The sequence below is a fragment of the Eutrigla gurnardus genome (assembly GCF_963514095.1).
Source record: "Eutrigla gurnardus genome assembly, chromosome: 3".
Lineage (NCBI taxonomy): Eukaryota > Metazoa > Chordata > Actinopteri > Perciformes > Triglidae > Eutrigla > Eutrigla gurnardus.
Genome location: NC_139917.1, coordinates 2,109,971 through 2,123,400, shown reverse-complemented (window position 1 = coordinate 2,123,400; position 13,430 = coordinate 2,109,971). Strand labels below are relative to the sequence as shown.

General features: G+C 43.0%; 1 protein-coding gene across 1 annotated transcript in view; it reads left to right on the top strand.

The window, feature by feature from the left end:
• The first annotated feature begins 10,640 nt into the window (after positions 1-10,640).
• Positions 10,641-13,430, top strand: part of neurl1aa (neuralized E3 ubiquitin protein ligase 1Aa) — a 63,848-nt gene continuing 61,058 nt past the window's right edge. Inside the window, exon 1 of the mRNA XM_084004974.1 lies at positions 10,641-10,837. Within this exon, the coding sequence (XP_083861100.1) occupies positions 10,804-10,837 (34 nt within the window). The 5' untranslated portion in view covers positions 10,641-10,803. The remainder of the gene's footprint in view (positions 10,838-13,430) is intronic.

Below are 13,430 nucleotides of genomic sequence, written 5' to 3'. Positions count from 1 at the left end.
TAAACCTTGGTCAGGTCTGCTCTGGTCTGCAGCTGCTGTCAAACACTGAAGCATGCTGGGACATGCGGCAATGAGGGTTGGGGTAATCACCAGCTACCATGTCAGATCTGCAGCCACACAATGTCTGATGGCTGCTCTTAATTTAAAAACCACGAAGCGGTTGAATTCGTATAAAGAGACTGACGGACACATCAACGATGGTGACAAACTCACAGGGAAGGATGATGTGTGTGACCCACAGTGTTTGGAATAATGCGTTAGGTAACGTTAGGTAACGTTAGGTAACGCCGTTATTTTTTCAGTAACGGGGTAATCTAACTAATTACTGTTTCCGTCGTTACAATGCCGTTATTGTTACTGAACGTTAAATGCGGTGCGTTACTATGAATTTAATTTGTCGGTTGTCAGTTAAAAAAAAAAGTCAGGATCGTGTTCTGCTTGCGCGCCGCTCGTGGCTGGTCTCGGCAGCCTGTTGTCCGTGGAGAAACGTGCAAACTTGCCGCGAGCTGGAGCCGGAGTTGGGGCTGCTGCTGGTCTGAGAGGCGTGCGAGGGCCACGCGGGCCCCGGTGTCCCGCCGTTCTGGTGTTGGACGGGAATCCGGTGCAGCTGTGGAGCGCGGATGATGAAGATGGTGGTGATGATGATGATGATGATGATGAACGGCCCGGCGGCTCGTGGAGGCACCGGGGTCTCGCCGTCATTATGTCTACTGCTGTGCGCTCTGACCCTGTTTTGTGATATATGACAGATATATGTCTCCCACTGTATAATTTCTCCTCAAGTTTTAATTATTCCCGCATGCGACCCTGTGCGCTTCAGGATCGATTTTAAGGTTCTTTTACTAGTTTTTAAATGTCTTACTGGTCTCGGGCCTTCCTATTTGTCTGCACAAATTTTACCCTATCAACCCTCGCGGACCCTGAGGTCCTCCGGTGCTGGCCTTTTAACCATACCACTAGTCAGAACCAAAACACACGGGGAGGCGGCATTCAGTTTCTATGGCCCCCGATTGTGGAACAGCCTGCCGGAGAACCTCAGGGCCGCAGAGAATGTTGATGTTTTTAAAAAGAGGCTCAAGACCCACCTTTTTAATCAAGCTTTTAACTGACTTGTTTAATTCCTTTTATGCTTCTTACATTTTTTATTATTATTCTATTTTATATTATCTATTTTAGCTTATCCTGCTTTACTGTTTTATATATTTTATTTATTTTTATTGTTTTATTTATTGGGTCTATTTTACTTTATTTTATACATCTTTATGAATTTTACTGTTTTTGTTGTTTTATTGTTTTATTCCCTCAGATTTTAGCTTCTACCTTTTACCTTATTTTACTGTTTTAGCCCCTCGATTTTCCAGTGTTTCCTCCTGGGGGCCTACCACACCGGGAGTTGTTTCTGGTCCAACGTTGGGGGTGCTGTCCTGTGGACGGCCATGGCCCGGGTGGTTGGAGAGCTCTACACCGTGGTGTGGAGCCTCCTGTCTGCCTGGGCTGGGGTGGTCCCTGTGGCGGCGCCCCCTGCAGGCATGGACCATGATTCCTCTCGGTGTGTACGGCCCCCAAAGGTAGCTTCTTCCTCACCTCAGATCTCGATGCCCAGCCATGTCTCCTCAGCAACAGTTAGTGTTTGTGTGTGGGTGTGTATTTGTGTGTGTATGTTTATGTGTGTGGGTGTGTATTTGTGTGTGTATGTTTATGTGTGTGGGTATGTATGTCTCTGTGTATCTCTGTCTATATATTTGTGGGGGTGGGAGGTTTTGGTTTCGTGGTGTTCTTTGTTGCTCACATCTTGTTTTGTTTTTGTTTTGTTTGCTTTTATTTTTTGTGAGGCACTTTGTGCTACTATATGTATGAAAAGTGCCATATAAATAAAGTCTGATTTGATTTGATTTGATTTGATCTCAATTATTATACACAAGACTAGACACTACGCGACTATAGGAGTAGACTACAAGACTACAGTTTGCCATCTCATTACAAGAACTTTTTTGTGTGAAATGAACAACTTATCCCTAACACTGAATTTTTCATAAATTATACTTAATAGCCCAAATAAAAACATTTCACGCCGATGCGTCTTTTACGCATTCCGAAGGTGCCCGTTTGATCTTGGATGGGCTTGGATTCGGACATTACTACATTTCAGGATTTTCAATGGTAACAGATAAGGTCATGATAATAATCATCTTGCTTTATTATCATTAGCACTACCATCTCCTCAAACTAAACAAGCAGCGTCTCGGAGCTGTCATTTTCCTAAATGAGCCGCGGGACTCGATGTTTCGCGCTGTAGGGGATTTAAAAAGTCAGAGTGTGTGTGAGTGAGTCGGAGACAGAACGGGAGAGAAATAAGCAGCAAGCGTGAATCGAAATCAAGGGGGGGGGGGGGAGTTGGCATTTTCAAGGTGGAGATGTCTGTTCTACTCATTTCAACTGACTTGTGAAAAGTGCTCAGAAAAATCCAAATTCTTTGACATAAAGCAACTTTTTTTTTACAGTAACGCAAATAATTACTTTCCCTGGTAACTAGTTACTTTTATTATAAAGTAATTCAGTTACTAACTCAGTTACTTTTTGGAACAAGTAGTGAGTTACTATAACTAATTACTTTTTTAAAGTAACGTTCCCAACACTGGTGACCCAAACCCTCCATCGCTATTTATAGACTTCTTAAGAAAAAATGTTCATCTAATAAAAGCACATATGCAGTCATTTACATGCTGCAACCTTTATCCTTAAAACTCTAAACGCTCGGTCAGGAAACTTCAGGTTAAAGCAGGCCAGACCTGAACAGAAGACAACACAATAGCATCTGTTGTATGCATTGTCCCGTCTGATACAGCTGACCTGCAGCGAACGCACCACAGTCTCTGACTCAGTTTATGTAACATCGTTTTACATACAGACGTGCGCCTCAATCATGTTGCAGAGAGGACCTCGGGCCAAAGGAGGCTTTCAGGTTTGAAGGTTAATGCCGACAGAGTGGTGGCTGCGTTCTATAAACAGGAAGTAAAAAGGTACTGTACAAAGGAAGGATGTTCTAGTATTGCAATCATGTACAGCACCAATGTCACGGCAGGCCAGGAAGTGCACTTTACTTCAGGCTTTTCCTCTGCTGTGTATCTGCACGGCCACGGTAAAAAGCTTTCTTCCTGAAACGTGTCTGGCCAGAGTCCAGTCACAGCTCTTCTCCCAGCCGTGTCCCAAAAAGCTCTTCCACCTCGGTGCGAAAATATCATCCCCGGGGAGACATTTTCCACTTTTTGCTGTTCATTTTTTTTGTCAGAATAAGAGTTGGATGGAGACACTTTAAATCCTTCCATGCTGTGAACAAAAACATTCTTCTTTTTTATTTTCTAACTCATTACTACTGATAAATGCAATCAGGAAGTTCATTGCAATTCCAGTTTTTATCAATGTCTTGAAAGTAATCTGGTTTAAGTCAACGCGGCTTCTTGCATCCAGGTTTTTGTGTTCTCAAAATGTGTGCACCATGTGTCTCATTTAGCAAAGCAAACCTTGAAGTTGTGCTCATGATTTCATTTGGATCAACGTCCCATGTTTGTTATGGTTACAGGTTCATAGGCACTGAAAGCGAAGGGGACGTATTATTTATTATCACCTGCAGGGTTTACCTTGCGATGCTTTAAACGGAAACATGAATGTGCAGTTTGATGCAGCTCATTACGCCTCTCTATCCTGTTCACCAAAGAGTAATTTCATGATTTTCTAATATTATTTTGACAACAGACTGACTAAAATAAAGTTACAGCCCAGTTCAGGAATGATCAACAGTCACAGTCTCATGATGGAGGATTACATAATCAGAAATAGGTTTTTAATCCCCAGGGGATGCATTACAGACATTTCTGTGATATGTTTGTGTTATTTATTTATGTATTATTCACAATATGCCCGCAATTGAGTACCTTAACTGCTAAAGTAGGTTTTTTTTTTATTTATTTTTTTAAATAAGTTTGTATCAGGGACAATGTACAAAATAACATTAGTCTCGAGATGAGACGAGATGCCTTGTACCGGATTTAGCTTACTAGCTACTTTCCATCCGTAGTCCCTGGGCAGGTGAATAAGAACAATAGAAATATAAGAATTATCCATTTACATAGCATTCTAAACATCCATACACATATGCATATACACCCTCTCACACATCACAAACACTCAGGACATAGTCCTATTTCATATCAGTTAACAAAACATACAGTTATTAAAATACTTCACACTTTGCCAAGGTTAAGAATAATTTAGGCTCATGATTAATGCTGACATGTCTGATTTCTTAGGATCCATTGTTTGACTTCCCGGGAGAAAACATTGAAGTCTGTACAAAGTTTCAGATTAGTTGGAAGATTGTTCCATGATTTGACAGATTTAAAAGAGAGGGCAGATTGAGCAAAGGCAGAGCTACGCTTAGGGATGTTACAATCTCCACTTGAGACAGATCTTAAGGCTCTAGTGGAATGCTCAGAGCAGAGTTTAACAAAGGTTTTCAATGGGGGAGGGGCAACATTATGAATTATTTTGTACACTAGACGGACATTAGAATACATCATTAGATTATCAAAGCTAAGCATTTTATATTTGTTTAGTATTTCACAGTGTGACGGTCCCTCTCTAATGTTGATGTGCTCATGTGGTTGACCAGTTATGGTTTTTCCTAGGTGTCCTTGAAGGTAACGTCAGTAGAGCACGGATTGGGAGCACCTGGTGCAGGAGCTCCTGCAAGGATAAAAACCCAGCCGCAACCCGGCGCTCGCTCTCTCTGATTGGGGTGCATCCCCGCCCGCAGCACATTTTCTTTGTTTGGTTTCTGCTTTGTTTTCACTTTACAACATTTGCACCCTATATTGCTCACGCATCCACGTCTACATTACTGATGTTACTGACTAACACACTTCATCTTTGTATTTATAACCTCAAATTGTTTAAGTTAATTTAATAAACTCATTCATTTACTGCTACCTGTTTTGTCTTATGCCGTATTTGTCATAACCTATGAGCCGGGTTATGACAAATTGGGGGCTCGTCCGTCCGTGTTTGTTCCCGTTTTGCGCGCAGGTCCTTAAACGTTTGTTTGTTCTTGTGGGAAGGTGTAGAGGAAAAGAACGCGTTGGATAATGGCTTTGTTGGGTAAGTAGACTATTTCGGAGAGATTGTGTAGTGTTTTGTACCCAGATTTGGCTATTTGAGTAGTTCTATGATTGCCGGTTGTTTCTGCTTCTATCAGCTGACCCGGATAACACTCGCAGGTTGCTTGTGCGCAATCAGGTAAATGGTGAGGAGGTTTTCCCTTGTAGGCGGTAGCGACGTTCTCCTTTGGGTTCGTTGAGCTGGTGTGGGTGGTGTTGTGGCGAACGTGGCAGAAGCTTTGCTTGGGAGCATGTCCGTGGTTTTGGGAGGGTTGCTAGCTTGCTAGTCGCCTTCCTGATCCAGCGGTCAACAGTGCATAAATACCCACCACCAATAACCACATGAAGACTAGGGGGGAGTTTAGTTAGCTGGTTGGGTTTAGATAGCGGGGAAAACTCCAAACCGAATGGAGGTTTTTACCTCCAGTGCGTAGGAGTGAACAGCGTTGTGGCTATCTGGTCATTTGGTGTTGGTAAAAGTTTGTTGCTGGCTTTGGTTGTGCTACACATTTTGTAATGTCTCAAGTTGATGCGTTTATTGCCGATCCCTGGATGAATGCACAAAAGAGCAATTGCTCAGGATTGCTGCACACTATTCAGTCGAGGTTGAAGGTGACAAACGTCTCAAAGAGAACGTTAAAACGGCTATAAAAGCTAAACTGATCAACGATGGTATAATGTCTGAGGCTAAGGGTGATTTGTCTCCAAATCTTCCTGTGTCTTTTCAGACTCATGGGTTAACTTTTGAGCAACAAAAAGAGATTCTGATGTTGCAGTTGGACCATGAAAAAATGAAACAAGAACTGGATGTTAAAAAGCATCTTGAAATTGAGAGAATCCGTCAGATAGACGAAAAAGCAAAAATAGATTTGGAGGGATATCGTTTGACTCTGGTGAGAGATGGCCTATTATCCAGCGAGGCTGGGAGCGGGCAGCAGCCCAGGTCTTCGGGGCGGTTTGACACTAATAACTTGCGTTTGTTGCCACGATTTAATGAGGAAGACCCAGACACCTTTTTCTTGCTATTTGAACGCGTAGCTAAGGCTAGGAGTTGGCCTGATGCAGACTGTGCCCTCATGCTTCAGAGTGTGTTATCAGGAAAGGCGCAGGAGGCATATTCATCGTTGACTGTGGAGGATAGTTCTAGCTATGACAAAACAAAAGCAGCTGGTGTCGTTGATTTTCAGCACCAAGCTTTCAACGTGATGAGAGGTTGGTGAATCATTTCAAATTGAATATCGAGTATCGGAACTGGATTTTATTTTCAAGATCAAATTGAGTTCAGTTCTGCATTGTTTTTTTTAATCTGCAAAATGAAAACCCATTCTTTTTTTACACATCGTTTTCACTTTTAAGATCGTTGTCTCGACAGATTTCATGATGATGAATCTAATCTTTGTGAAGTTTTTTAATTCATGCTATAGTCACGTGACTGACGTCCAACGGGAAGCTGGAACGCCGTGGTTTGGAGTGTCGTAGTTTGGAGTGTCGTAGTTTGGAGCGTCGTAGTTTGGAGCGTCATAGTTTGAATTGCGGTATTTGACCAGTCGGGAGTGAGAATGCTGGTTTAGCTAGAACCTGCAGAGTCCGCCTTGGTAGATCAAGGTTGGATCGGGTTCCAAGACCATTCCCGCCAAAGAGTCTCTGTGCAGTTGTTTTGGTCTACATGTGTTCAGATTTGCCCAAAAGCCTCGTACCAAAGAGGGAAAAACCCCTTTGTGAAGAAGCGTACTTGGGCAATATACTCATTTTATAAAGCACATTTCATTAAAGGGAACAGAGAATGTCATTGCAGATGCACTGTCTCGTGCTCCTCTGCAGTGAATCGTCTGGTGTTATTTTCCAAGTTGATATGGCCTTTTGTATTGGTATTTATCTGTTGTCCATCTTGTTGCGCCTGTCGTCTTAATTTGCTTCTCAGGTACCAGGGTTGCTGAGGATGGGTGGGCGAGGTTACAGTTGAGGAATCCAACATAAAGGTCATATATCTTCATATTGTTTTTGTGCCTGTGTGGTATGGTGATGGCATGCCGGTCATCCATTTGGGACACCGACTTTTAAGGGGGGGGGGTGTGACGGTCCCTCTCTAATGTTGATGTGCTCATGTGGTTGACCAGTTATGGTTTTTCCTAGGTGTCCTTGAAGGTAACGTCAGTAGAGCACGGATTGGGAGCACCTGGTGCAGGAGCTCCTGCAAGGATAAAAACCCAGCCGCAACCTGGCGCTCGCTCTCTCTGATTGGGGTGCATCCCCGCCCGCAGCACATTTTCTTTGTTTGGTTTCTGCTTTGTTTTCACTTTACAACATTTGCACCCTATATTGCTCACGCATCCACGTCTACATTACTGATGTTACTGACTAACACACTTCATCTTTGTATTTATAACCTCAAATTGTTTAAGTTAATTTAATAAACTCATTCATTTACTGCTACCTGTTTTGTCTTATGCCGTATTTGTCATAACCTATGAGCCGGGTTATGACAACAGTGATGATACTGTCGTGACTTTCTGTCTAATATTTTCAGTGCTTGTTTGTGTAGTGACCTGATGGGTTTCAGGACAGATGGACTTGCCTGAGACCAACAGGACATACAGTAATTATAATGTGACAGAATCATTGCATTGGTTCACACCAAACGCAAAGCAAATTTCTGCATTGCATTACTCACACAAGTTTGACCGCAGGATCATTAAAAATGTCAATATCACGGCTGATCTTGTTTTCATTGTGGGAGACGAAAAATCATGATTGTGATTAATATCTGATTAGTTGTGCAGCCCTATGACAGACTGATTTTTGCCTCGCTAGTTTGACTGCATTCTCATTTGTGTTTTTTTGCATCACCCGGGGTTACCTCCATGTCGGTTTAATGGCTGAAGTAACCACTACTGCTGCTTGGTGCATGTTGTGAAGATCCAGATACACCAGGTAATCAAACATCACCCAGAGGTGCCTGGTACATTTTATTGAGCTGTATTCATTGTGTATAACAAGAGTCACTTCGGCTGGTTTACTGAACCAAAACTAAGCAAAATTGCTGTGATTTGATTGTAATTAACAGATAAAAACGATGCCAAAGTAATTACAGAATAATGGTGGTTTGTAAAATGTCTGAAGTCATGCTTTGCTAGATCTGTCCACAAGATGATAAGCAAATAGCTTTCAAAATCCTTTTTTTCTGATTGGAGTTTGGATGGATCAGAGGTAGGCTTTGCTAACATTACAGCAAAAAGACACTCTGGCTCGTTTGTATTTTTTTCAACCAATCACAATGTTCGTGGGCGGTGCTAAGCTTCGGAAGCCGCTGTGGTGCGGCAGCGAAATAGTGTGAAAACTCTGCATAAAACCTTAAACGTATGTCGACTGTCACAAGATGTTTATTAAAACATGAGAAAAACATAATTTGAAGGTCGGTGATCCGGCAGTGAAGTCTGTCTATACTTTAGCTCTGGAGCAGCTCACTGGACACAGATTTGCGATCGGTATGTCTGTAAAGTCAACCTCACTGGCGCATGCCGCTGCCAGAGTGAAGAGATGTACCAAAACTCCGACTGATTACGGCTATGTCAGAAATGGATCAACATCGGGCATACTTATAAGTTGCTAGCTCTGGGGTTGCTGCTACTGTTTCCCAATTGGAAGGGAGTTTGAGAACAGAGACTCAGAAAGTTGAAGGGGAGGAGTCAAGTCTGACTTCCTTCCTCTGGGTGTTGATCCCGAGCCTTCACTTCCTGTTATCTAGACTTTGCATTGGCTGCGTTTCGGATCGCATGCATTTGCACCTATGCATGCACGAGACTTGAGCGTTTCCGCCGGAACTCGTCATAAACACGTCAAGTCCCACCACGTCAAGTCGGACACAGGTGCACTTCACAGACTTTTTTTTAAATTTAAACTTTATTAATAATTGTATACATAACAAAAACTATCGCGCCAGGGGAAACTTCACAGACTTTGCACAAAGAATATGGTCTACCCAGTGGCGCTGGCTTTCTTCGTCGCTGACGAACTCGAGCCGAGGCATTTGAACTCCCCTTGTTGACGGAGGCTGAGGAATTTTCTCACGTGGGAAATACCACGTGATAATTCTAACCAACTAGGGCAACGTTGAGGGGAGTGTCTTATGTCCGCACTTATTTGAGACCATCTGCACAGAAAAACATGCGGAGGGACATACCCAGGAGATACCGCAAGTTTTTAAAGTCATGTGACATGTCGCAAAGGGAAGTTATCACCAGCATTTGTGACGTTTTTTTTCCCAGAATGCCTGGTTTTGCGAGGCAAATGCATATGCGCATGCTTTATTCGAAACGCGCCTATTGACTTCTTATGAAATAGCGCAATGTTAAAGAATATTTACTCCTACCTTAATCTAGCTTATAGTACTAAACATTCCTTTTTAAAGTAATAATTACCCATGAGCAACTGTTGAATTTCTGATTGTAAAAATAAGCAAACTAATTTTCTTTTGTTTTCCCAATTGTAATGAAATTGTACTGAAGCATGACTAAAAAACCATGGAACATCCATCCATCCAGGGGGGCTGGAGCAGATCCCAGCTGACATTGGGCAAAGGCGGAGTACACCCTAGACGCCAGTCCATCGCAGGGCCGACATGTAGAGACAGACAGGTAACCAGTCTATCACAGGGCTGACATGTAGAGACAGACAGGTAACCAGTCTATCACAGGGCTGACATGTAGAGACAGACAGGTAACCAGTCTATCACAGGGCTGACATGTAGAGACAGACAGGTAACCAGTCTATCACAGGGCTGACATGTAGAGACAGACAGGTAACCAGTCTATCACAGGGCTGACATGTAGAGACAGACCCGCATTGAACAAACCGAATTGTGATTTTGTTTGTACTGGTACACCCCTTAATAAACATATATACAGAGATGAAGTAAATGTATAAGCAAAATGCACAATTGCATTTTTATACATTTTTATTAATTTTAAAATGTCAATATTAAACATAGATCCAAAAAACAGGATTAAAAACAGTAATAAAACGAATTCAATTAATTTATAAAAATTTAAAATAGTAACTTGTTCTCAGAGGTATAACTATATTTGTTTTAGGATAATACATGAATCCACTCTGGGTGGATTATTAACTAGAAAAAGATCTCAACCCCACGTTCATCTGGTTTCCTTTAGTTCACTCTCCATCCGTTTGATGACTGATGATGATGAATGTATTATTATCTCACTCCAGGGCCCTTCGCCTGAGGGGTCACCCAGTCTGTCTGCCAGGGGCCTGGAACACACAGGCAGCTCCAACAAAGTCTGTACACACTACAGCATCATTTCTTCATTTCATTGACGTGAACCGTGAACTGCTCCCGGTAGCGACAGTGTTAAAACGCGCTCAGCCAGTCTCCACCTTTTATGTAAATGACGGCTGAGTGAGTGAGACCGGGGGCGGAGAGAGCGCTCCTCCGTGAATGGGGGGTGTTGCCTTCACATTGTTGTCCCTGCGCTCACTAGAAAGAGATGTGGGTCCGGTGTTTGCATCCATTCGGAAGGAAAAGAAGCGACCGGACGCGAGCGTGCAATCATGTCGCGAGCGGCGGACGGTGCAGCGGGACCGTCTGAATAATCCGCGGGGCGATAAACGGGACCGTGCGGGGATAACAGACATGGGGGGGCAGATAACGCGAAATGCCTTCTACGGTAAGAACCAGCTACACGTCCGTGTTTTTGTGCGTACACTGCGCTGTGTCCGGCTCCGAACACAGCTCATTGACGGCTGTGTGGTCACTATCAGGTACCGTGCAGCCACCGTAGCCTATTCTCTGGTCACTGTTACGTCACTCCCGCAATTAGAATAAAGAGCTCGAGACGCGCAGCTTTGACGACACTCAGGAAGGAGAAGGAGAAGAGGAGCTCCATCCCGTAGTGAAGTGGTGTAAAGTGTTTCTATCCAGTGAAGGATGGAAAGTTGCAGGTTGACAGAGACACAGCTGTGCTTCAGGACATACACTGATCTCCTCTATTATCCAACGTGTTGACAGAAAGATCGAAGCAGCCTGCTGATTTATAGCTACTGGCTGTATGGGGGGATAAGTGTGTGCTTTTTTAAAATTTACAGTGACAAATGGAGCGTGGTGGTGGCTAAAACTGTTCAGGTTTCCAGGTGCCTCCAGGGACTTTGTGACTAAAATAGTGCAGCTCTGGGCCTAATGTGTCTCATTGGATGCTCCCTGTGGTGACAAATAGCAATGACGGTTTTTACAACAGCAGTGCATGGGATAAACAATGCCAATATTCTGCTTACGGAGCATGCTATTGTCATATAACATGTTACACACATTGTATGAAGCGATGGGAGTTAAGCCGGTTCCTGCAACCTCCTATTGGTTTTGACCACCTGGTCGTTCTAATTCAAGCCCCGAGATAAATCCAATCAGTTAAAGAGGAGCAGATTAAGACAGCAGGGACAGGAAGCTCCTTCAGTAGGATCAAGCTCAAACACCTCATAAGGGAAAAAAATCAACCACAATAACACCTTATGAATACCACGTAAATATCAACGTTAACCTGGTGAGTTTCCCGGTGAACTCTACATTTAGTCGCTAGAAAATTATGACATCCTACATTTTTACAGAATATGTTGAATGTCAACGTTTCTGAACCAAAGGCATATCATCCTCTTATCACACTTGCAGAGCTGCCGCGTGGTTGGTCTTAGAGATCCTTATTCTGATACAAAAGTGGATCTGGTTTGTGAATCAACATTGTCTGGCCCCGTTATTTCTGAAAGGGTGCCAGTGATGAGCCAGAACGCCTCCACCATCATGTTTTATAATTTGCCATTGGAACTGACTACTTCAGAGTCTTGTTTTCAACACGGATCACAAATTGTTTTCTCTTGATTTGCACCAGGCAGCAATCTATCAACTTTAGGAGGCGACTCCTCTGGTTGCAAAGAGAAGTCTGATAGTATAGAAGTCTATGAGGAAATGGTCCTACTTCTCTCTTGATGTATTATGTCAGTAAACATTGTAAACATGAGTTTATGTCTCAATCTCTAGTTTCAAGTCTTCTTCAATCCAGCATGATGTTCATTTAGTACAGTATGGTCGATTTAGAGTCCAACAGACCAGAAACCAGGGGATGCTTTAGGGGCGGGGCTACCTTGTGCACCAATGCAATTAGCTATTAAGATTGCGACTAAGATTACTTTATTTTTTATGGAAGCTAATTATAACTGGATAACTTTGTTAACAGCTTCACACCAGAAGTGAGTTCATCAGATCCACCCGTCGCTCCTCCACACCAAATATGGTCACACTGGTTGCAAAAGTTCCAAGATGTTATTTATTCACTTTTTAAATTAAGCTCTGTATTTTACTTGCTCTACCAGGATAGTGAGTGCATAGAGTGCATTTAATCAGAATCTATCGTTTAAACGTCATTAATAGTAACATAAAAAGTAGAATGTGTGTTCAACCTGTTACCACGGCGAAAGCTTTTGTTGTCAAATGAACTGAAATCAGGATGATATGCCGCTTGTGAGTCCTATATTCAATAAAGCGATGTGATCATCGCTGCTCATTTACATTAAGAGAAGATGTGTGCTGTTTGTTGAGCCAGAGAACAAGAGTGGTTTAACCTGAATTTGATATTTAAGTGCAAGCGTTGCTATGGTGACCCACAGCCACTGATAGATAGTGTTTGATTGCGTCTGCTGCTTCTTTCTGGACCTGAGACGAAAAAGCAAAATGTTAGAAACCAATTAGAATCCTATATAAACCCTTGGAGTTTCTTCTTATGTCATGTCTGCTTAAAAGAAAGTATGAGAACGGTGTGACTTACTGAGGAACGTGCGTTCTAAAGCTGCGCCTCCTCTCAGGTGTGAAGCGCCAGAGTGCATCCAAACAGTGTTAGTGAGTCGGCTCCCGATGGACTGGAAGTGGGCCAGTGTCTGCGGCTGCACAGGCTGACGTAATTGGATTTCAGTATCCAAATGCAAAGCGGAGACTCAGCTGCAGAGATGAAATGTAACAAAGTGTTGTTTCTTAACTTCCCTGAATCAGATCGGATACAGTAATATCATGGGATGGGCCTCGGGGCATTGAAGGCCAAATAAAGGCAATGGATGTTTAAGTTGGTATGCAGACTTTGATCTGTCTGTGTGTGTGTGTGTGAGAGCCAGAGGCAGGAAGAAAGAGTTTTACCCTCAACACTCGGTGTTACACAAGATATGGCAAACGCTTAGTTCACACCAAAAGTGAAGCAAATTTGTTTTGGGGTAAACCAGCCG